This window comes from Octopus sinensis, linkage group LG1, assembly GCF_006345805.1.
Source record: "Octopus sinensis linkage group LG1, ASM634580v1, whole genome shotgun sequence".
Classification (NCBI taxonomy): Eukaryota; Metazoa; Mollusca; class Cephalopoda; order Octopoda; family Octopodidae; genus Octopus; species Octopus sinensis.
Genome location: NC_042997.1, coordinates 204237098 through 204263255, shown reverse-complemented (window position 1 = coordinate 204263255; position 26158 = coordinate 204237098). Strand labels below are relative to the sequence as shown.

The window sequence follows — 26158 nt, the reverse complement described above, 5'->3', positions numbered from 1 at the left end:
AATATATGTATATATACATATACACTGTAATATATGTATATATACATATACACTGTAAAATATGTATATATACATATACACTGTAAATATATGTGTATATACAATTACACTGTAAATATATGTATATATACATATACACTGTAAATATATGTATATATACATATACACTGTAAATATATGTATATATATATCATAACACTGTAAATATATGTGTTTATACACATATACACTGAATATATGTATATATACATATACACTGTAAATATATGTATATATACATATACACTGTAATATATGTATATATACATATACACTGTAAATATATGTATATATACATATACACTGTAAATATATGTATATATATACATATACCGTAAATATATGTATATATACATATACACTGTAAATATATGTGTATATACATATACACTGTAAATATATGTATATACATATACACTGTAAATATATGTATATATACATATACACTGTAAATATATGTATATATACATATACACTGTAAATATATGTGTATATACATATACACTGTAAATATATGTATATATACATATACACTGTAAATTATATGTATATATACATATACACTGTAAATATATGTGTATACATATACACTGTAAATATATGTATATATACATATACACTGTAAATATATGTGTATATACATATACACTGTAAATATATGTATATATACATATACACTGTAAATATATGTGTATATACATATACACTGTAAATATATGTATATATACATATACACTGAATATATGTATATATACATATACACTGTAAATATATGTATATATACATATACACTGTAAAATATGTATATATACATATACACTGTAAAATATGTGATATATACATATACACTGTAAATATATGTGTATATACATATACACTGTAAATATATGTATATATACATATACACTGTAAATATATGTGTATATACATATACACTGTAAATATATGTATATATACATATACACTGTAAATATATGTGTATATACATATACACTGTTAATATGTATATATGCATATACACTGTAAATATATGTATATATGCATATACACTGTAAAATATGTGTATATACATATACACTGTAAATATATGTATATATACATATACACTGTAAATATAGTGTGTATAACATATACACTGTAAATATATGTGTATATACATATACACTGTAAATATATGTATATATACATATACACTGTAAATATATGTGTATATACATATACACTGTAAATATATGTATATGCATATACACTGTAAATATATGTGTATATACATATACACTGTAAATATATGTTATATGCATATACACTGTAAATATATGTGTATATACATATACACTGTAAATATATGTGTATATACATATACACTGTAAATATATGTATATATACATATACACTGTAAATATATGTGTATATACATATACACTGTAAATATATGTGTATATACATATACACTGTAAATATATGTGTATATACATATACACTGTAAATATATGTATATATACATATACACTGTAAATATATGTGTATATACATATACACTGTAAATATATGTGTATATACATATACACTGTAAATATATGTGTATATACATATACACTGTAAATATATGTATATATACATATACACTGTAAATATATGTGTATATACATATACACTGTAATATATGTATATATACTATACACTGTAAATATATGTGTATATACATATACACTGTAAATATATGTATATATACATATACACTGTAAATATATGTGTATATGCATATACACTGTAAATATATGTATATATACATATACACTGTAAATATATGTATATATACATATACACTGTAAATATATGTGTATATACATATACACTGTAAATATATGTATATATACATATACACTGTAAATATATGTATATATATACATATACACTGTAAATATATGTGTAATATACATATACACTGTAAATATATGTATATATACATATACACTGTAAATATATGTATATATACATATACACTGTAAATATATGTATATATACATATACACTGTAAATATATGTATATATACATATACACTGTAATATATGTGTATATACATATACACTGTAAATATATGTATATATACATATACACTGTAAATATATGTATATATACATATACACTGTATATATGTATATATACATATACACTGTAAATATATGTGTATATACATATACACTGTAAATATTGTATATATATATATATACACTATGGCATTGAATATCATGTGACCACCACCTTTTGTACAAAACAATCAGAGAAATATTTTATTCTTCTGTCTTTACATTCACACTCAAGAATATCCTCCCACTACATGAGTAGGTAGGTGTGTGTGCTTTGAAGGCGTGTACAGCTGATATACTAAACAGGCACCAAACAAGAGGATTTAAACTCTATTCCTAGAGTTGAAACATAATTTGATATTAATAATAACTGTTAACTTTGAAGTCTCATTGTTAAACATATCTTCTGCAAACATTTAATAATTTTAACTTAGGTGCAGGAAGCAATAGTAGAAGCAGGTACTGTGGGAGGGGGGGAGGGGTAAAGCTGAGGAGTGGTGTGTTGACTGAACAAACACGGGGGGGGGGGGGACAGCAGTTAGTATAAACTGTGATTTTTATCTAACCATGAAGTAGATAACTTGTTATCTCAATATTTCAGATGGTAGGTAACAAACAGACACAAATCTCTCTCACACACATTTATGTATAGAATAAGAATAGCCTGGGCAAAGTTCAGAGAGCTCCTACCTCTGCTGGTGACGGAGGGCCTCTCGCTCAGAGCAAAAGGTAGATCGTATGAAGCATGTGTGTGAACAGCCATGTTACACGGCAGTAAAACATGGGCTGTGACTGCTGAGGACATGCATAGGCTTGAAAGAAATGAAGCTAGTATGCTCTGCTAGATGTGTAATGTCAGTATGCATGTATGACAGAGTGTATGTAAGCATCCTGAGAGAACAGTTGGACATAAGAAGCATCAGATGTGGTATGCAAGAGAGCCGACTGTGCTAGTATGGTCATTTAATGCTTATGGATGAGGACAGCTGTGTGAAGAAGTGTCACACCCTAACAGTTGAAGGAACCTGTGGAAGAGGTAACTCAGGAACACATGGGATGAGGTGGTGAAGCATGACCTTCAAATGTTAGGCCTCACAGAGGCAATGACAAGCAACCGAGACTTTTGGAGATATGCTGTACTTGAGAAGACTTGGCAAGTCAAGTGAGATGATAACTGTAGTCGATACTGGTGTCACACAACTGACCCATTTAAGTCTTTCAGCGGTGACATAGATAGGCCAAACAAAAAAACTCTAGAAGGGCAAAAATTTATAACAAAAACTTGTAATCTTGTTTTTTCATTGACTGACCTTTGGCACAAAATGGATCGAACTGAAAAAATATTCCGTTTGCGTCACAGAAATTGTTGCCAGATGTAAGGGTAGCCTCTGCTTGGCTGATAGATGAAGTGGTACGTTTTCTGAGCTACCAACATCATCATCATTATCATCATCATCATCATCGTTTAACGTCCGCTTTCCATGCTAGCATGGGTTGGACAATTTTGACTGAGGGCTGGCGAACCAGATGGCTGCACCAGGCTCCAATCTTGATCTGGCAGTGTTTCTACAGCTGGATGCCCTTCCTAACGCCAACCACTCCAAGAGTGTAGTGGGTGCTTTTTATATGCCACCGGCACGGGGACCAGTCACACGGTACTGGCAACGACCTCGCTTGAATCTTTTTACACATGACACGTAAAAATCACCATTCGAGTGTGGCCGATGCCAGTGCTGCCTGACTGGCTCCTGTGCTGGTGGCATGTAAAAATCACTGTTCGTATGTGGCCGATAGCAGTGCCGCCTGATTGGTCCCCATGCCGGTGGCACGTAAAAAGCACCCACTACACTCTCAGAGTGGTTGGCATTAGGAAGGGCATCCAGCTGTAGAAACCTTGCCACATCAGATTGGAGCTTGGTGCAGCCTCCTGGCTTGCCAATCCTAAGTCAAACCATCCAACCCATGCCAGCACAGAAAGCAGACATTAAACGATGATGATGATGGTGATGAACTTCTTTTAGTTTCTGTCTACCAAATCCACTCACAAAGCTTTGGTCAGCCAAAAGCTATTATAGAAGACACTCACCCAAAGTGCCTTGCAGTGGAACTGAACCTCGAACCAGGTGGTTGGGAAACAAACTTCTTACCACACTGCCATTATTGTTTATGTTCTAGCATTATTTTATTTTGAATCTACCTAAATGGTTTTTCTTTTCTTTTTCATTGCAGATGTCATCATCATCATCATTTAAAGTCCTCTTTCCATGCTGGCACTGGTCGAACATTTTGATAGGAACTGTCAAGTCAGAAGCCTGCACCAAACTCTACTGTCTTCTTTGGAATTGTTTCTATGGCTGGATGCCCTTCTTGTTGCTGACCACTATCCAGAGTGTACAGGATGCTTTTCATGTGGCACCAGCAGCAGCTGTGAGAGGAGGCCCAATGGTTAGGGCAGCAGACTCGCAGTCGGAGGATCGCGGTTTCAATTCCCAGATCGGGCGTTGTGTGTGTTTATTGAGCGAAAATACCTAAAGCTCCATGAAGATCCGGGAGGGGGTGGTGGCGACCCCTGTTGTAGTAGGTGGTTTTACATACGACTGGCATGAGGGCCAGTAAGGCGGTACTGGCAATGGCCACGCTCAAATGGTGTTTTTTAAATGCCACCTTCACAGGAGCCAGTCCAGCGGCCATAGCAATGACCTCGCTTGAATGATTTTTCATGTACCACCAGCATTTTTACTTGCCACCGGCATGGAAGCCAATATAAATATAAATATACATTATACATATATATATATTTATATATATATATATATATAAAATGAGATAGGGGTTGTAAATTCAACCCTCATGGGATAATATATATCCAATATACTGCTAGAGAAGTACCCAACAAAGCTAATACATAAATGTTAAAAATTGCGATGCAATTAATTCATTTACTGTATTAGGTGGGCAAAGGTAAAATTATTTTTACCATAAATTAATAATACAAAATGAGAAAATGGAGAAATATATCTAAATCAATCATCAACTATCAGATAATACCGATTCATATACTTCATTAAAACACTACACAATAGCAATGAGGTTAGACATTAATACAGTACAATAATTACAAACAATATGGTGAGATATAACTAAATAAACATAACAAGATATAAAAATTTATATCTGTATTAATGTCTAACCTCATTGCTATTGTGTAGTGTTTTAATGAAGTATATGATTCGGTATTATCTGACAGTTGATGATTGATTTAGATATATTTCTCCATTTTCTCATTTTGTATATATATATACACACATACGTATATATACATATACATACATCTATATATACATATATAAATATACATATACATATATATACATACATAAATACATATACATATATATATATATATTTATATATATATACATATACATACATATGCATATATATATATATATATTTATATATATATACATATACATACATATGCATATATCATCATCATCATCATCGTCGTTTAACGTCCGCTTTCCATGCTAGCATGGGTTGGACGGTTCAACTGGGGTCTGGGGAGCCCGAAGGCTGCACCAGGCCAGTCAGATCTGGCAGTGTTTCTACAGCTGGATGCCCTTCCTAACGCCAACCACTCCGAGAGTGTAGTGGGTGATTTTATGTGCCACCGACACAGGTGCCAGACGAGGCTGGCAGACAGCCACGCTCGGATGGTGTTTTTATGTGCCACCGACACAGGTGCCAGACGAGGCTGGCAGACGGCCACGCTCGGATGGTGTTTGCTCCGTGCCCACAGCACGGAGGCCAGTCGATGCGGTACTGGCTACGGTCCCGTTCGGATGGTTTTCTTATGTGCCACCGGCACTGGTACCACAAGGATACAAATTCCATTGATGTTCATCTATTTTGATTTGGTTTGACTTGATTCGATTTGACTTTGATTTGACTTGCCTCAACAGGTCTTCACAAGTGTCACAAGCAGGAAGGTATGCACAGGCGGACTGACTACGCCCCAGGTAGGGGCCACGGGTTATGGCTTCACTAGTCTTGCCGGGTCTTCTCACGCACAGCATACTTCCATAGGTCTCGGTCTCTGGTCATTTCCATGGTGAGACCTAATGTTCGAAGGTCGTGCTTCACCACCTCGTCCCAGGTTTTCCTGGGTCTACCTCTTCCACGGGTTCCCTCAACTGCTAGGGATTGGCACTTTCTCACACACCTATCTTCATCCATTCTCGCCACATGACCATACCATCGCAATCGTCTACATATATATATATATATATATAATATACATCATCATCATCATATATATATTTATATATATATACATATACATACATATGCATATATATATATATATTTATATATATATACATATACATACATATGCATATATATATATATATTTATATATATATACATATACATACATATGCATATATATATATATATATATATATACATATACATACATATGCAAATAAGCATCAGTTGTGGTGTGCAAGAGAGACGATTGCGCTGGTATGGTCATGTGGCGAGAATGGATGAAGATAGGTGTGTGAGAAAGTGCCAATCCCTAGCAGTTGAGGGAACCCGTGGGAGAGGTAGACCCAGGAAAACCTGGACGAGGTGGTGAAGCACGACCTTCGAACTTTAGGCCTCACTGAGGAAATGACCAGAGACCGAGACCTTGGAAATTTTCTCTGTACGTGAGAAGACCAGGCAGGACAAGTGAGCCCAGCCCACTTATGAATGCCTTTCCTCCCTTGGACACAAAGACCGGCTGAGGCAAGCGAAGTCGATATAGAACCTCATCCGACGACAGACACCCATGCCAACCCCCCATGCTTGCGAAGACATGTTGGGGCAAGCGAAATCGAAACCGAATTGAACCAGCCAGGATCCCTGGCTGGTGGTACGTAAAAAGCACTATCCGACTCGTGCCGTGGCACGTAAAATACTCCAATGCGACCGTACGACAGGCACCCATGCCAACCTCCTTTGCTTGTGAAGACATGTTGGGGCAAGCGAAACCGAATTGAACCAGCCAGGATCCCTGGCCTGGTGGTACGTAAAAAGCACTATCCGACTCGTGGCCGTGGCACGTAAAATACTCCAATGCGACCGTACGACAGGCACCCATGCCAACCTCCTTTGCTTGTGAAGACATGTTGGGGCAAGCGAAATCGAAATCGAATTGACCAGCCAGGATCCCTGGTCTGGTGTACGTAAAAAGCACCATCCGACTCGTGGCCGTGGCACGTAAAATACTCCAATGCGACCGTACGACAGGCACCCTTGCCAACCCCCTTTGCTTGTGAAGACATGTTGGGGCAAGCGAAATCGAAATCGAATTGAACCAGCCAGGATCCCTGGTCTGGGGGTACGTAAAAAGCACTATCCGACTCGTGGCCGATGCCAGCACCGCCTCGACTGGCTTCCGTGCCGGTGGCACATAAAATACACCAATCTGACCGTGGCCGTTGCCAGCCCCGCCTGGCACCTGTGCAGGTGGCACGTAAAAAGCACCCACTACACTCACGGAGTGGTTGGCGTTAGGAAGGGCATCCAGCTGTAGAAACATTGCCAAATTAGACTGGAGCCTGGTGCAGCCTTCTGGCTTCCCAGAACCCCGGTCGAACCGTCCAACCCATGCTAGCATGGAGAACGGACGTTAAACGACGATGATGATGACGATGATGATATATATATATAAATATATATATGTGCAACTCACAAACCCATACATATACATATACGACAAGAAATAATATTTGTCTCTTTTTATGGAAACAAAAGGGTTTATAGAACTGCAAAAGAGAAGTGCTCAAATGTAAATGAGACGGAGATAAAGAACATTGATCATAGAACAAACATAAATTCCCGAAATGGCTATCGATGTCTTTGAATTGACCTTGTGGAAGTCTATTTGCTCATGAACTCTGACCTGCCATGGTTTTAAAAATTGAACTTTGGACATACTTTGTGTGAGGGGAGTAAAAAAAAAACTGTCAAAAATATTTTTAATCATTATATTTTGTATATTTCTAGAAAAATATATAAATATATGATAATCAAGACCCCACTGTATGATATGCAGGTACATGCAATGCTAAGGGGTTATACCTGATTGATTTGGAAATTCGTTTTCCCTAATTATTTAAAGTAATAAATCACATACATATATATATAGATTTATACATACACATATACAGATACAATACATATATATACATACATGTACATATATACATACAATACATTTATATACATTTAAAATAGATGAACATCAATGGAATTTGTATCTTTATGGTACCAGTGCCGGTGGCACACAAGAGAAAACCATCCGAAAGTGGCCGTAGCCAGTACCGCATCGACTGGCCTCCGTGCTGTGGGCACATGACAAACACCATCCGATCGTGGCCATTCGCCAGCCTCATCTAGCACCTGTGTCGGTGGCACATAAAAACACCATCCGAAGACCCGGCATGACTAGTCAGGCCATAACCCATGGCCCCTACCTGGGACGTAGTCAGTCCACCTGTGCATACCTTCCTTCTTGTGACACTTGTGAAGACCTGTTGAGGCAAGTGAAAATCAAAATCAAAACAAATCAAAATAGATGAACATCAATGGAATCTGTATCTTTGTGGTACCAGTGCCGGTGGCACACACTTTGTGGTACCAGTGCCGGTGGCACACAAGAGAACCATCCGAACGTGGCCGTAGCCAGTTCCGCATCGACCGGCCTCCGTGCTGTGGGCACATAACAAACACCATCCGATCATGGCCGTTCGCCAGCCTCATCTGGCACCTGTGTCGGTGGCACATAAAAACACCTTCCGAAGACCCGGCAAGACTAGTCAGTCCACCTGTGCATACCTTCCTTCTTGTGACACTTGTGAAGACCGGTTGAGGCAAGTGAAAATCAAATCAAATCAAATCAAATCAAAATAGACAAAATAGATGAACATCAATGGAATTTGTACCTTGTGGTACCAGTGCCTGTGGCACACAAGAAATCCATCAGTGCTGTAGTCAGTGCGGTGGGCACATGACAAACACCATCCGATCGTGGCCGTTCGCCAGCTTCATCTAGCACCTGTGTCGGTGGCACATAAAAACACCATCCGAAGACCCGGCAAGACTAGTCAGGCCATAACCCATGGCCCCTACCTGGGACGTAGTCAGTCCACCTGTGCATACCTTCCTTCTTGTGACACTTGTGAAGACCTGTTGAGGCAAGTGAAAATCAAAACAAATCAAAATAGATGAACATCAATGGAATTTGTATCTTTGTGGTACCAGTGCCGGTGGCACGTGGCACATAACAAAACCATCCGAACGTGGCCGTAGCCAGTACCGCATCGACTGGCCTCCGTGCTGTGGGCACGTAACAAGCACCATCCGATCGTGGCCGTTTGCCAGCCTCATCTGGCACCTGTGTCGGTGGCACATAAAAACACCATCCGAGCGTGGCCGTCTGCCAGCCTCGTCTGGCACCTGTGTCGGTGGTGGCACATAAAAACACCATCCGAGCGTGGCCGTCTGCCAGCCTCGTCTGGCACCTGTGTCGGTGGCACATAAAAAACACCATCCGAGCGTGGCCGTCTGCCAGCCTCGTCTGGCACCTGTGTCGGTGGCACATAAAAAACACCATCCGAGCGTGGCCGTTTGCCAGCCTCGTCTGGCACCTGTGTCGGTGGCACATAAAATCACCCACTACACTCTCGGAGTGGTTGGCGTTAGGAAGGGCATCCAGCTGTAGAAACACTGCCAGATCTGACTGGACTGGTGTGGCTTTCGGGCTCCCCAGACCCCAGTTGAACCGTCCAACCCATGCTAGCATGGAAAGCGGACGTTAAATGATGATGATGATGATGATGATACATATACAATACACATATATACATATACAATACACATATATACATATACAATACACATATATACATAAAGGGTAAAGACCCCCTTCGGTCATGAATGACCATGGGATTGCACCTAGAAAGTTACCTTCCTAGATACAAGTCCGGGCAAGGTTGTTTATGGAAGGCCAGCAGTCGCCCATGCATACCAGCCTCCCCTCTCCACGCCACCAGTGTTATCCAAGGGAAAGACAAAGGTCGATACAGCTTGGCACCAGTGACGTCGCAACTCATTTCTACAGCTGAGTGAACTGGAGCAACGTGAAATAAAGTGCCTTGCTCGAGAACACAACACGCAGCCCGGTCCGGGATTCGAGCTCACAACCTCACGATCGTAAGCTCGACGCTCTAACCACTGAGCCATGCGCCTTCATATATACATATATACATATACAATACACATATATACATATATATATATATATATATACTCTTTTACTCTTTTACTTGTTTCAGTCATTTGACTGCGGCCATGCTGGAGCACCGCCTTTAGTCGAGCAAATCGGCCCCAGGACTTATTCCTTCGGTCTCTTTTGCCGAACCGCTAGGTGACAGGGACGTAAACACACCAGCATCGGTTGTCAAGCAATGCTAGGGGGACAAACACAGACACACAAACACATATATATATATATACATATACGACAGGCTTCTTTCAGTTTCCGTCTACCAAATCCACTCACAAGGCATTGGTCGGCCCGGTGCTATAGCAGAAGACACTTGCCCAAGATGCCACGCAGTGGGACTGAACCCGGAACCATGTGGTTGGTTAGCAAGCTACTTACCACACAGCCACTCCTGCGCCTATGTATAATACATATATATATATAGATAGATATAAAATACGAACCAAATATCAATGGAAACAGTAGTTGTGATACCTGTGCCGGTGCCGTTGCCAGTGCAGCCTCCACTGGCTTCTGTGCCGGTGGCACATAAAAAGCACCATCCGAACATGACCGATGCCAACCCTGCCTCGAATGGCTTCTGTGCTGGTGGCACATAAAAAGCACCATCCGAACGTGACCGATGCCAACCCTGCCTCGAATGGCTTCTGTGCCGGTGGCACATAAAAATCACCATACGAACGTGGCCGATGCCAGTGCCGCCTTGACTGGCTTCTGTGCCGGTGGCACATAAAAAAGCACCAACCGATCGTGGTCGATGCCAGACCCCTCTGGCACCTGTGCAGGTGGCACGTAAAAAGCACCCACTACACTCGCGGAGTGGTTGGCGTTAGGAAGGGCATCCAGCTGTAGAAACACTGCCAGATCAGACTGGAGCCTGGGCAGCCCCTGGCTCCCCAGACCCCGGTCGAACCGTCCAACCCGTGCTAGCGCGGAAAACGGATGTTAAACGATGATGATGATGATATACACATATATATAGATAGATATAAAATAAATATATATACACATATATATACATATACACATACATATATATACATATACACATACATATATATATATATATACATACATATATATATATACATACATATATATATACATATGCATATATATATACATATATATATACATATACATACATATATATACATACATAAATCCTCCTTCTTTCCTTCGCGTCCAATAATACTATGCTTGTTCCACGTTCTCGCATTGTTGTGTTTTCTCTTTGTGTTTTCATGTTTGGATTAACTATATATATATATATATATATATATATATATATATATACATATATTTTTTTATGCGTCCTTTTCAAGCCTAACCAGGCTCATGGGCCCGGATTCCTGGTTTCTATGGTGTGTTACCCCCCCTCCCAGCTGGACGGGACATCAGTCCATCGCAGCATTACTCAAGAAACAGGAAGAAAGAGTGGGAGAAAGTTAGAGCAAAAGAGTACAACAGGGGTCACCATCACCCCCTACCAGAGCCTCGTGGGGCTTTAGGTGTTTTCGCTCAATAAACACACCCAAAGCTCAGTCTGGGAATCAAAACCGCGATCCTCTGACTGCGAGTCCGCTGCCCTAACCACTAGGCCATTGCACCTCCACATATATATATATATATACAACAGGTCTTTGTGTGTCCAAGGGAGGAAAGGCATCCAGCCCACTTATGCATGCCTTTCCTCCCTTGGACACACAAAGACCTGTTGAGGCAAGCGAAGTCGAAATCGAACATCATCCGACGACAGGCACCCATGCCAACCCCCCTTCTCTGCTTGCGAAGACCTGTTGGGGCAAGTGAAATCGAAATTGAACCAATCCTATGGCTGGCACCCGGCAGATGCCAGGACTCCTGGACTGGTGGTACGTAAAAAGCACTATCCAAATCGTGGCCGATGCCAGCGCCACCTCGACTGGCTTCCGTGCCGGTGGCATGTAAAATGCACCAATCCAACCGTGGCCGTTGCCAGCCTCGCCTGGCACCTGTGCAGGTGGCACGTAAAAAACACCCACTACACTCACGGAGTGGTTGGCGTTAGGAAGGGCATCCAGCTGTAGAAACACTGCCAGATAAGACTGGAGCCTGGTGCAGCCTTCTGGCTTCCCAGATCCCCGGTCGAACCGTCCAACCCATGCTAGCATGGAGAATGGACGTTAAACGATGATGATGATATATAATGTACAATATAAGGGCAAAAGAAAAATTCTAATGCCAAATATACCGAAAAAAAGACAAAAATTGTCAATTAACCATTATAATTTATGCGTCTCGAAACAAACCTATACAAATTTCTAAAAAATTCGTTATTACCGTATTGGACCAATTTCGGTAATAACGAATTTTTTAGAAATTTCTATCGGTTTGTTTTGAGATGCATAAATTATAATGTTTAATTGACAATTTTTGTCTTTTTTTTGGCATATTTAGCATTAGAATTTTTCTTTTGCCTTTATATTGTAAATTATTTATAAATTTAACCTTCAAAGGTATTTTTTGATATGCTGGCCATTGATGAAATTTTTTTCCCGAAAAAAATGTTATCCTACATTAGTTATATATATATACACACACACAAACACACACACACACACACACACACAGATAAACACACACACACAAGCTCCTTTCAGCTTCTACCTACCAAATCTGCTCCCAAAACTTTTCCATGCCAGTATGAAAAATGGACATATGATGATGATGATGATGATGATGTTTTATACATAGTAACTTTATGAATTAGAATCAATGCAAAGTTTAACAGCATAAAAATCTTGAATAAAATAATGATTTTTGTTTTTTATGGAGAAAGGTTTTCTTTTGTTTGTTTGTTTTTTATTTATATTTCTACTTACATTTACGTTGAGCTGGTATTTGTGTGAGAGAGCAGTGTCATACATCAGGATACACCCAATCATTATCCAGGCAAAGAGCGGATTTTTAAAGAGGAGTTCATCAGAGAGAAAATTATATTCAAAAAGGCGCCGAACTCGAAGAAATGACAATTCCCTTAGCTCTTCAAGGGATTTATCAACTTCCTGTGATCGATCAAACAGGGGATCTTGTTCCAACGTTTCAAACACTGTGTTCTGTAAATAAGCATTAAAACAGAAAAATTCCATGTAAAATATTTCTAATAAATAGTTAGGTGCATTATTTAAAAAACATTATTTTAGATTAACAGGGTTTTGGATTCAACAGACACATCTCAATTAATCTTTTATGATAAAAGGCAGATTTTCTCTGCCTGTTCCCATGTTTCTTTTTAATACAATTCTACAATATAGAATTTCTTCAACTGGAATTTACCTATGATTTTTCCAAGTGGATTCGATTGGGTCATGGCATGTAAAGTTTTTTCAATTTGACCCCCAATTAAGCAAAAATTCGAGAAAACTCAATATTTTACGATTTGCCTCTCTCATTTCAAGTGCTTCACTCCTTCCATTACCACCACACTTTCTCCCACTTTCTCTTTGCAAGTGTGCAACAATTAAAGTGAAAGTATTTATATAACAGGGATGAGCCATTAATACTGGTCATCCTTTTTGCTAGAGGAAGATCCGCTATGGTCTTATATGCTACACCACTGGTTTTCAATTCATATTAATCAAATTAATATTCAATTTTTCACCCTTATTATGTGTGTGTGTGTGTGTGTGTGTATTAGCAATTCATATAAAATTGCATCAATGACTTCAACTTGAATAAGTGGTTTCACATAAATGGGGATAAATTAAAAAGGTTTGGTGTTATTATTATTACTGTTTGACTCTTGTAATCACGTTTGTTGGTTCCTCGTCAGGGAAACGTTGTTGTGTTGCATTTGTTAAATAATTGTAAACTGTAACCCTCCCCCTTTCGGAGAAGGGGCTTTGCTTATTGTTTAAAAATTGAATTGTATCCCTGTTTGGGGAAATTGACAATATTTTCACCGTCCTTACGGAAGCATTTTTGTTAAAATGCCTTCGATAGAAGAAAGTCCAAAAATGAATTTCGCTGCAGCCGTACACTTCTATACAAGAGGGAGGACAAGATCCAATTGATCGAAATTGCAAGAGACGGGCCTACAATTCCAGTCTGTTATATATTTTGAGTATTGTTATCACTAGCGATATCAAGATATAACTTTCTATTTTGTATTTTATGTGTAGATGTATATATATAGATGTACATGTAATATGTACACACATATATATACACATATATACATGCATAATATATCTACCCATAATCACACACACACACATACATAGGGGCAGGTGTGGCTGTGTGGTAACAAACTACGTTCGAAGATACTGTACTTGATATGGGCGGTAGTGCCTTGCCGGTCTATGGCCTACCTTCAACAAACCGGGAAGGCACAAACACTCTGTCTTCACATTTGCTGCATGAGACATGTTTTAATGTTGACGAGCTTGCCGAGTACATAGCCGACAATGAGCCAAAGCTCATTCCAGAACAGAAGTTCGCTTACAACTCCGTTGTTAATTCAGTCCGGGCCAAAGCTGGGGGGATTTTTCTCCTGGACGCTCCTGGGGGCACTGGGAAAACTTTTGTCAACAAATTAATATTGGCTGAGATTAGGCGAACACAAGGCATTGCCCTAGCTGTGGCATCATCTGGAATTGCGGCTACTTTGTTGCCAGGCGGCAGGACAGCTCACTCCACTTTCAAGCTCCCGCTTGACTTAGCGAAGACTGAGACACCAACTTGCAACATCAGTAACAGCTCCGATCAGGCAGAAGTCTTCAGACGATGCAAACTTATCGTTTGGGATGAATGCACGATGGCCCACAGAGGTGCTCTTGAGGTACTAGATAGATCTCTCAGAGACATCAAACACTCTTCAGCTCCCATGGGAGGCTTAACACTTCTTCTTTCAGGGGACTTCCGACAAACACTTCCCGTTATTCCCAAAGGGACTAGAGCTGATGCAGTAAGTGCGTGTCTTAAGTCATCCACATTGTGGCCACTGGTGAAGACTCTCAAACTTCACGCCAATATGCGTGCTCATATGCGATGTGATATCACATCAGCAGCATTTTCTCGCACCCTCCTTGCACTTGGCGAAGGCAAAATACCAGGGGATGAAAATGGTAATATTGCCATCGATTCCATTTGTACCATTATTAAAACGCCTTCTGATCTCAGAGATGCAGGTTTCCCAGATCTACAAGCTAATTATCAGAATATGGATTGGATTGGCCAAAGGGCTATTCTGGCTCCGAAGAATAAAACTGTTCACCATATTAATGATGAAATGCTAAAACTCATTCCTGGGGATGTCTATGTATGTAAGTCTATCGATACAACTCCTGACCCAGAGGACGTCATCAACTATCCAATAGAGGTACTCAATTCCTTTGAGCCCCTGACTACCACCACACATTCTCAAACTTAAAGTTGGTGCCCCTATAATGCTCATTAGAAATTTGGTTCCCCCAAAACAATGTAATGGCACACGTTTGATCGTTAAGTCCTTATCTCCCAATCCGATTGAGGCCACCATTATCACAGGGTGCGGTTGAGGCAATGTTGTGCTCATACCTTCGATGCATCTTTTCCCATCAGGAGCAGACCTACCTTTCATATTTCGGAGGTCCCAGTTCCCAGTTCCCAGTAAGGCCATGTTTCGCAATGACAATTAACAAAGCGCAGGGTCAAACACTGTCTGTGGCGGGAATACATTTGGGAGAGCCATGTTTCTCTCATGGTCAGCCTTATGTTGCCTGCTCGCGTGTCGGCAGCAACAGTGATGCTTTCGCATTCCTTCCACAACGAAAAACAAAAAACATTGTGTACAAGGAGGTTTTATAGGATTACCACGTTTCATCATTTTCGAACACGTTAGTATTTCACTTACATACGACTCTCTTTTATGATGGCATTTACATTTTTAGGCGTTTCATGACATTAATTCACACTTAACCAACACCTGTCCTTTGCTCACCTCTTTTTCTATCCATTCATCATCAAACTACCAGCCTCATCTTCTATATCGAACATACATAACACATCTACCCCCTACATCTACACTCTCACTATTAAAGTTTACATAAGCGACATGATCGCAACATACACTTTGGAAACTAAGCAACAGATCATTTTATACAACAACAAATTTAATCATAACGCCCATCAATGAAAACATCTCCACCACTATGTTGTGATTCATCTATTCAGCACCACTACAGTCTTGCCGGTCTGACATATGGTGAGTAGATGCTATTGTTCTATATTTTATAAATTACCCATATTTACTTACCCATGCTTCATTCCCCTCTTGCCTACATAGGGCATCCATTCTCTTTTAACACAGCATGAAGTTTTGTAACAGCACATCCGCTGCCGTTCGTGGAAAACGAAGAGACCCTATTCACCTGCGAACGTTTTACACCGCCTTCCACGACTATCAAATTCTTACAATTATGAGAACAATAACATGGCTCTTTTCAAGGCAACCTCACATTCAATTCTTACACCATTCTACGAGGGGGTAGGAACCCCTTTACACGGCTTTCGATACACTTACAAATACATTCATTCACCGTAAACTTATATCAATATTTGCCTGAATAATCATCATAATTCAGTGCAATCATTAACAGTACTTTCAAGCAATTCAGCTCCGAGCATGGCTGGGCAATTCTGCTAGTATAATATATAATATATATAATCAAAAAATTGTATACAGTGCTCAGGTGCAACACAACTTGTCAAAAGTGCGTATAAAGAATATGCAGTAATGTACAAAGTCTGGGAAGTGAACAGTGTATGAGTCAGATACATGCTTGCGTGTGTATGGAGGGGAGAAAATCAGGTGTAGTGTTGACGAATCTCAGGAAGCATGGAAGTTTTGAAGGATGCAGTGCTCCGACAACTAACAACTGATGCCGGCAGTCTGTTCCATGCTTCAGCAACTCTTAGCGTGAAAAAATGTTTCCTGAAGTCATGGGAGCTGTGCTGTTTTCTGACTTTGTAAACATATCCACGGGTGTTAGACAGGTGGAGTTTGAAAAGGTGCTCAGAGTTATTGTTTGTAAGATGGTTTATAATTTTATGGGTGTCTGCCAAGTCAGCTGCCAGACATCGGAGTTTCAATGTATCCATGCCCAGGGAAGTGAGGCGTTCAGAATATGGCAAATGCCTGATGGAGGGAATTCTCTTGGTTGCACGTCGCTGAATAGTTTCCAGACGATTAATATCCTGGGCAAGATAGGGGTTCCAGACCGGTGATCCAAATTCCGGGTGAGGTCGTACCATAGCTATATAAAGCCGCAGATAGATAGCTGGAGACATTGCATAATCTACACTCTGAGAAATGTATTTCAGCAAAATGAGTAATCAAAAATGCATTTTAAAAAGAGTTATAAAAAAGCAAAGCTGGGAAAACTCCTCAAAAAATTTTTTTAATATCACCAACATAAGCGTAGGAGTAGCTTTGTGGTAAGTAGCTTGCTTACCAACCACATGGTTCCGGGTTCAGTCCACTGCATGGCACCTAGGGCGAGTGTCTTCTACTATAGCCTTGCGCTGACCAAAGCCTTGTGAGTGGATTTGGTAGACGGAAACTGAAAGAAGCCCGTTGTATATATGTATATATATATGTGTGTGTGTGTGTTTGTCCCCCCCCAACATTGCTTGACAACTGACGCTGGTGTGTTTATTATTCACCCCAAGTTATAATTGTTAATTATTCATTATCAAAAAATGTTACTTGAACTTGAGGTAACTGACTGCAACCAAGGGTTTTTTCATAATGATTCTAAATTTCTTTTGGATAATTAGGTTAAATTTTCTCCTTAACTAAATATAGGGAATGCCCTCCAGGTTACATCCCGAAAATTCATTTCTTTGCTGAATTTCTACAATGTTTACGGCGATTCATTTTTATATCTTGATTTTTTATTTTTCATGCAATTTACGCACTCTTGCATGCATGGTGAACACAGTTCACGTTAATCAGCTAACTGAGTAAAGTTCACTATTCAATGCATGCGATAAGGCCTAAACAAACACATTATCACTTGTGAGATGAATTTTGGAACAGAAATAGCGCAGTTCAATTTCCATTTGCCTAAACTTTAAGTGACCCATTTTTGGTGGTTCTACGATTTGTTGGCTAGGAGGAGATGTGCCGGGAAGTTAAACACACAGACACACACACAGATACACACACAGACACACAAGTTGAGTTTTATATATATGGATATATATATATACATGAAAAAGAGAGCTTTCCTATTAAGAGGCTTTCCTTAATGTGTTTTAATGTACACAATATTTTTATGTGAATAATATTTGGCCTATTGACTAATTTTTTTTTGTGCTAGGCCCATCAATACGTGGCCGATTGCAGCGTAAATTGACTGGCTTCTGTGTAGGTGGTACATAAAAACCACCAACCGATCATGGCTGTTGCCCGCCACCCCTGGCACCTGTGCCGGTGGCACGTAAAAAGCACCCACTACACTCATGGAGTGGTTGGCACTAGGAAGGGCATCCAGCTGTAGAAACACTACCAGATCAGACTGGAGCCTCGTGCAGCCTCCTGGCTTCCCAGACCCCGGTCGAACTGTCCAACCCATGCCAGCATGGAGAACGAACGTTAAACGATGATGATGATGATGATATATATAAACACACTCGAATTGACATACTCTTTCCCCAGAATTAAACATATCTAATTATTGAGCATAGGAAATGAAAAGAGGCTCTCATCTTCACGTGTCTAGTAGTAATGTCTCCGGTGATCCTGCCCTACCCTTGTCACCCAGTGTAAGCAGCTGGGACCAACCTGGGAGCAAATTCCCGTTCACAATTCCTCTGGCGGGCAAGAAAGAAGCCAACCCTTGCCTCTATCCCCCCCCCCACTTCCCCTCTTGCACTTTCTTTTCCAGACAGTCCCTTGACCACTGATATCCTGACCCTCTTCTTCTGGCTCATCGCCACACGTCCCCCTGATCTCAAAGATCACCCCCTCATTTCACTCCATGTCAAAATCTACCACCCACTCGTTGTGATCTTCTTAAGTTGGGAACCTCGTTCTCTTCCTCCTCTCCACAATCATCATGCAACGAAGCGGCAATCCTACAAACCTCTAAGATATGATGCAGCATTTGATCAACAGCAATGTTCCTTTTTGGAATTGACAGCCCTCACTACTCCTTCCACTCAGTTGTGCAGCATGCCTTTTGTGGCTTGACCCACACCTCATTTCCCACCTCCACAAAGACAAGCCCTCTCTCTTCTACAGGGTATCTTGATGGTTTACTCGAATGCCACCATTCATATTTCACTATTGCTGTCTGTGGCCAGTCCTGACCAGGGCAACATGTACCAGAAAACTATTTCCAGCAGCGAGACATGTCCCCTTTCTGCCATGGCCTTCATCGTTCGACGATGTCTCCCATTTCCACTCGGCCTGTATGCTGCCCTTTCCACCTGCCAAGCATCTCCTTCAGTATCTCCAAAGGAAATGCTGTGCTGTTGCCATCAGCAATTCATCCACAGGGCCCCACTTAAAAGAATACCTCATTTAGAATACGTGCCATCCCTCAATTCCTTCCAAATGGCCATCCAACCTAGCCACACAGTCAACCATCCAGAGATACATCCCCTGCCAGTCATCTCCAGTTGTCCCCTACCAAAATGTTTTGCTGCTCATGCACACCTGGAGCAGGGTCAATGGATTGACACCTGTCACAGTTCCTGACACCTTTTGGATGCTCCGTCTGGTAATGTCAGCATCAATCCTAGGGTCATATCCATGCCCATGATGCATGGCATGCAGTCTCCTTAGCTTGGAGTCATTTAACCGACACACTGCAGCTACCCCTTGCTTCAATTCCTCCAGCTACCCTAACCAGGCCTTTTTCACCCTGGTTAGAACGTCTGCCTGGTTTCCCTCTGAAGGCACAGAGACCACATTCAGCAGGCTGAACTCACCAATCAGCTCTCCTAGAACACTTCACTAACATTTCTGCAACCTCTTTGGTTCACATCCTCTTCTTGTCAATCCTACCCAGCCAAGTATGGTGGCGAATCCATCTGGATTTCAATCGAGCACAGCCCCCATTTCAAGGTCAAATTCACTCCCTCACTCCCTTCAGACCTACTATCCAATTTGGGCACTTGCCAGTTCCCTCTGACTGGGTTTTCCACTCTTGTCCCTTCTAAGATTTCGCACATTGTCCCACCATATCCTCTCCCACCTTGTCACCCCAGTTCTTCCCTTCTTCTCGTCTCTATGTGTAAGTGCATGCTGTATGCAGCCACCCTGCAATCGAGTAGTGACCTACTAATTCCCCACACATCGAGAAGTTGTTCTCCGGGATCTCATTCCCCCTACGAAACACCAAAATGCCTGTTCTGTCTCTCTGAAGTTTATACCTCAGTGCAGCTCCTCCAGCCATTGGCTCCAGTGGCTTTGCAATCAGCCCAAATTTCTTCAGATATCTCACAACCTATGTAGTAGGCACTACAGTCTTGTCCACTAAGACGTTATAGGGCAACAAAGCCACCATTCAGTCTCTGGTAGATGAACAGGGGTGTGAATTACTCAAGCCAAGTAAAATGCGTGAAGCCTTTCAACAGCATTTTGACCAACTGTTCGGGACAAGTGGTGAGCGAGAAAGCAGGGTGGACGTCAGTGCCTACCTGCACAGCCATCCACAACTCTCGACAAGAGAGGCAAGGTGCTGTGAAGATCCCATCACGGCAGTGGAAATGCAGGACCGCGATGGCAAAATGCTCAAGGGACAAATCACCAGGTTTGGAGGTCTGCCTTAGAAGCTTTACAGTTGTATACCAGACTTGTTTGGAGACATCTTGGCAGCAAAACAGGGAGCATCCCTGGTTTTGTGAGCAGAGGAGTCAAAACACTGCTGAAGAAAGACCAAACAAGGAAGGACGTAATAGATAACTTGAGGCCTATCACCCTGCTCAATGCAGATTTGAAAATTTTGGCCAAGTGTTAGCCAAGAGGTTGGTGCTTGCCATCGAGAAACTGGTCAGCAAGGTGCAAATATCTCCCAATTCCGATTTGAGCCACCATTATCACAGGGTGGGTTGAGGCAATGTTGTGCTCATACCTTCGATGCATCTTTTCCCATCGGAGCATCAGACATAACCTTTCATATTTCGGAGCGTGGGGGCCCTAGTTCCCAGTCCATGTAAGGCCATGTTTCGCATTATGACCATTAACAAAGCGCCAGGGTCAAACACTGTATTGTGGCGGGAGGGGAATACATTGGTTGGAGAGCCATGTTTTCTCTCATGGTTCAGCTTATGTTGCCTGCTCTGCGCGTGGCGCAGCAACAGTGATGCTTTCACATTCCTTCACAACGAAAAACAAAAACATTGTGTACAAGGAGGTTTATAGGATATATTACCACGTTTCATTCATCATTTTCGAACACGTTAGTATTTCACTTACATACGACTCTCTTTTATGATGGCATTTACATTTTTAGGCGTTTCATGACATTAATTCACACTTAACCAACCCTGTCCTTTGCTCACCTCTTTTTCTATCCATTCATCATCAAACTACCAGCCTCATCTTCTATATCGTAACCAACATACACATCTACCCCCTACATCTACACCTCTCACTATTAAAGTTTACATAAAGCGACATGATCGCAACATACTACTTGGAAACTAAGCAACAGATCATTTTATACAAACCAAATTTAATCAAACGCCCCCATCAATGAAAACATCTCCACCACTATGTTGTGATTCATCTATTCAGCACCACTACAGTCTTGCCGGTCTGACATATGGTGAGTAGATGCTATTGTTCTATATTTTATAATTACCCATATTTACTTACCCATGCTTCATTCCCCTCTTGCCTACATAGGGCATCCATTCTCTTTTAACACAGCATGAAGTTTTGTAACAGCACATCCGCTGCCGTTCGTGGAAAACGAAGAGACCCTATTCACCTGCGAACGTTTTACACCGCCTTCCACGACTATCAAATTCTTACAATTATGAGAACAATAACATGGCTCTTTTCAAGGCAACCTCACATTCAATTCTTACACCATTCTACGAGGGGGTAGGAACCCCTTTACACGGCTTTCGATACACTTACAAATACATTCATTCGCCGTAAACTTATATCAATATTTGCCTGAATAATCATCATAATTCAGTGCAATCATTAACAGTACTTTCAAGCAATTCAGCTCCGAGCATGGCTGGGCAATTCTGCTAGTATAATATATAATATATATAATCAAAAATTGTATACAGTGCTCAGGTGCAACACAACTTGTCAAAAGTGCGTATAAAGAATATGCAGTAATGTACAAAGTCTGGGAAGTGAACAGTGTATGAGTCAGATACATGCTTGCGTGTGTATGGAGGGGAGAAAATCAGGTGTAGTGTTGACGAATCTCAGGAAGCATGGAAGTTTTGAAGGATGCAGTGCTCCGACAACTAACAACTGATGCCGGCAGTCTGTTCCATGCTTCAGCAACTCTTAGCGTGAAAAAATGTTTCCTGAAGTCATGGGAGCTGTGCTGTTTTCTGACTTTGTAAACATATCCACGGGTGTTAGACAGGTGGAGTTTGAAAAGGTGCTCAGAGTTATTGTTTGTAAGATGGTTTATAATTTTATGGGTGTCTGCCAAGTCAGCTGCCAGACATCGGAGTTTCAATGTATCCATGCCCAGGGAAGTGAGGCGTTCAGAATATGGCAAATGCCTGATGGAGGGAATTCTCTTGGTTGCACGTCGCTGAATAGTTTCCAGACGATTAATATCCTGGGCAAGATAGGGGTTCCAGACCGGTGATCCAAATTCCGGGTGAGGTCGTACCATAGCTATATAAAGCCGCAGATAGATAGCTGGAGACATTGCATAATCTACACTCTGAGAAATGTATTTCAGCAAAATGAGTAATCAAAAATGCATTTTAAAAAGAGTTATAAAAAAGCAAAGCTGGGAAAACTCCTCAAAAAATTTTTTTAATATCACCAACATAAGCGTAGGAGTAGCTTTGTGGTAAGTAGCTTGCTTACCAACCACATGGTTCCGGGTTCAGTCCACTGCATGGCACCTAGGGCGAGTGTCTTCTACTATAGCCTTGCGCTGACCAAAGCCTTGTGAGTGGATTTGGTAGACGGAAACTGAAAGAAGCCCGTTGTATATATGTATATATATATGTGTGTGTGTGTGTTTGTCCCCCCCCAACATTGCTTGACAACTGACGCTGGTGTGTTTATTATTCACCCCAAGTTATAATTGTTAATTATTCATTATCAAAAAATGTTACTTGAACTTGAGGTAACTGACTGCAACCAAGGGTTTTTTCATAATGATTCTAAATTTCTTTTGGATAATTAGGTTAAATTTTCTCCTTAACTAAATATAGGGAATGCCCTCCAGGTTACATCCCGAAAATTCATTTCTTTGCTGAATTTCTACAATGTTTACGGCGATTCATTTTTATATCTTGATTTTTTATTTTTCATGCAATTTACGCACTCTTGCATGCATGGTGAACACAGTTCACGTTAATCAGCTAACTGAGTAAAGTTCACTATTCAATGCATGCGATAAGGCCTAAACAAACACATTATCACTTGTGAGATGAATTTTGGAACAGAAATAGCGCAGTTCAATTTCCATTTGCCTAAACTTTAAGTGACCCATTTTTGGTGGTTCTACGATTTGTTGGCTAGGAGGAGATGTGCCGGGAAGTTAAACACACAGACACACACACAGATACACACACAGACACACAAGTTGAGTTTTATATATATGGATATATATATATACATGAAAAAGAGAGCTTTCCTATTAAGAGGCTTTCCTTAATGTGTTTTAATGTACACAATATTTTTATGTGAATAATATTTGGCCTATTGACTAATTTTTTTTTGTGCTAGGCCCATCAATACGTGGCCGATTGCAGCGTAAATTGACTGGCTTCTGTGTAGGTGGTACATAAAAACCACCAACCGATCATGGCTGTTGCCCGCCACCCCTGGCACCTGTGCCGGTGGCACGTAAAAAGCACCCACTACACTCATGGAGTGGTTGGCACTAGGAAGGGCATCCAGCTGTAGAAACACTACCAGATCAGACTGGAGCCTCGTGCAGCCTCCTGGCTTCCCAGACCCCGGTCGAACTGTCCAACCCATGCCAGCATGGAGAACGAACGTTAAACGATGATGATGATGATGATATATATAAACACACTCGAATTGACATACTCTTTCCCCAGAATTAAACATATCTAATTATTGAGCATAGGAAATGAAAAGAGGCTCTCATCTTCACGTGTCTAGTAGTAATGTCTCCGGTGATCCTGCCCTACCCTTGTCACCCAGTGTAAGCAGCTGGGACCAACCTGGGAGCAAATTCCCGTTCACAATTCCTCTGGCGGGCAAGAAAGAAGCCAACCCTTGCCTCTATCCCCCCCCCCACTTCCCCTCTTGCACTTTCTTTTCCAGACAGTCCCTTGACCACTGATATCCTGACCCTCTTCTTCTGGCTCATCGCCACACGTCCCCCTGATCTCAAAGATCACCCCCTCATTTCACTCCATGTCAAAATCTACCACCCACTCGTTGTGATCTTCTTAAGTTGGGAACCTCGTTCTCTTCCTCCTCTCCACAATCATCATGCAACGAAGCGGCAATCCTACAAACCTCTAAGATATGATGCAGCATTTGATCAACAGCAATGTTCCTTTTTGGAATTGACAGCCCTCACTACTCCTTCCACTCAGTTGTGCAGCATGCCTTTTGTGGCTTGACCCACACCTCATTTCCCACCTCCACAAAGACAAGCCCTCTCTCTTCTACAGGGTATCTTGATGGTTTACTCGAATGCCACCATTCATATTTCACTATTGCTGTCTGTGGCCAGTCCTGACCAGGGCAACATGTACCAGAAAACTATTTCCAGCAGCGAGACATGTCCCCTTTCTGCCATGGCCTTCATCGTTCGACGATGTCTCCCATTTCCACTCGGCCTGTATGCTGCCCTTTCCACCTGCCAAGCATCTCCTTCAGTATCTCCAAAGGAAATGCTGTGCTGTTGCCCATCAGCAATTCATCCACAGGGCCCCACTTAAAGAATACCTCATTTAGAATACGTGCCATCCCTCAATTCCTTCCAAATGGCCATCCAACCTAGCCCACAGTCAACCATCCAGAGATACATCCCCTGCCAGTCATCTCCAGTTGTCCCCTACCAAAATGTTTTGCTGCTCATGCACACCTGGAGCAGGGTCAATGGATTGACACCTGTCACAGTTCCTGACCACCTTTTGGATGCTCCGTCTGGTAATGTCAGCATCAATCCTAGGGTCATATCCATGCCCATATGATGCATGGCATGCAGTCTCCTTAGCTTGGAGTCATTTAACCGACACACTGCAGCTACCCCTTGCTTCAATTCCTCCAGCTACCCTAACCAGGCCTTTTTCACCCTGGTTAGAACGTCTGCCTGGTTTCCCTCTGAAGGCACAGAGACCACATTCAGCTTCAGGCTGAACTCACCAATCAGCTCTCCTAGAACACTTCACTAACATTTCTGCAACCTCTTTGGTTCACATCCTCTTCTTGTCAATCCTACCCAGCCAAGTATGGTGGCCGAATCCATCTGGATTTCAATCGAGCACAGCCCCCATTTCAAGGTCAAATTCACTCCC

General features: G+C 41.2%; 1 protein-coding gene across 1 annotated transcript in view; it reads right to left on the bottom strand.

The window, feature by feature from the left end:
• The window catches only part of LOC115215484 (peroxisomal acyl-coenzyme A oxidase 3), an 80334-nt gene that overhangs the window by 50192 nt on the left and 3984 nt on the right, over nt 1–26158 (bottom strand). The window contains exon 2 of the mRNA XM_029784650.2: nt 13333–13566. Coding sequence (XP_029640510.1) covers nt 13333–13566 — 234 coding nt within the window. The remainder of the gene's footprint in view (nt 1–13332; nt 13567–26158) is intronic.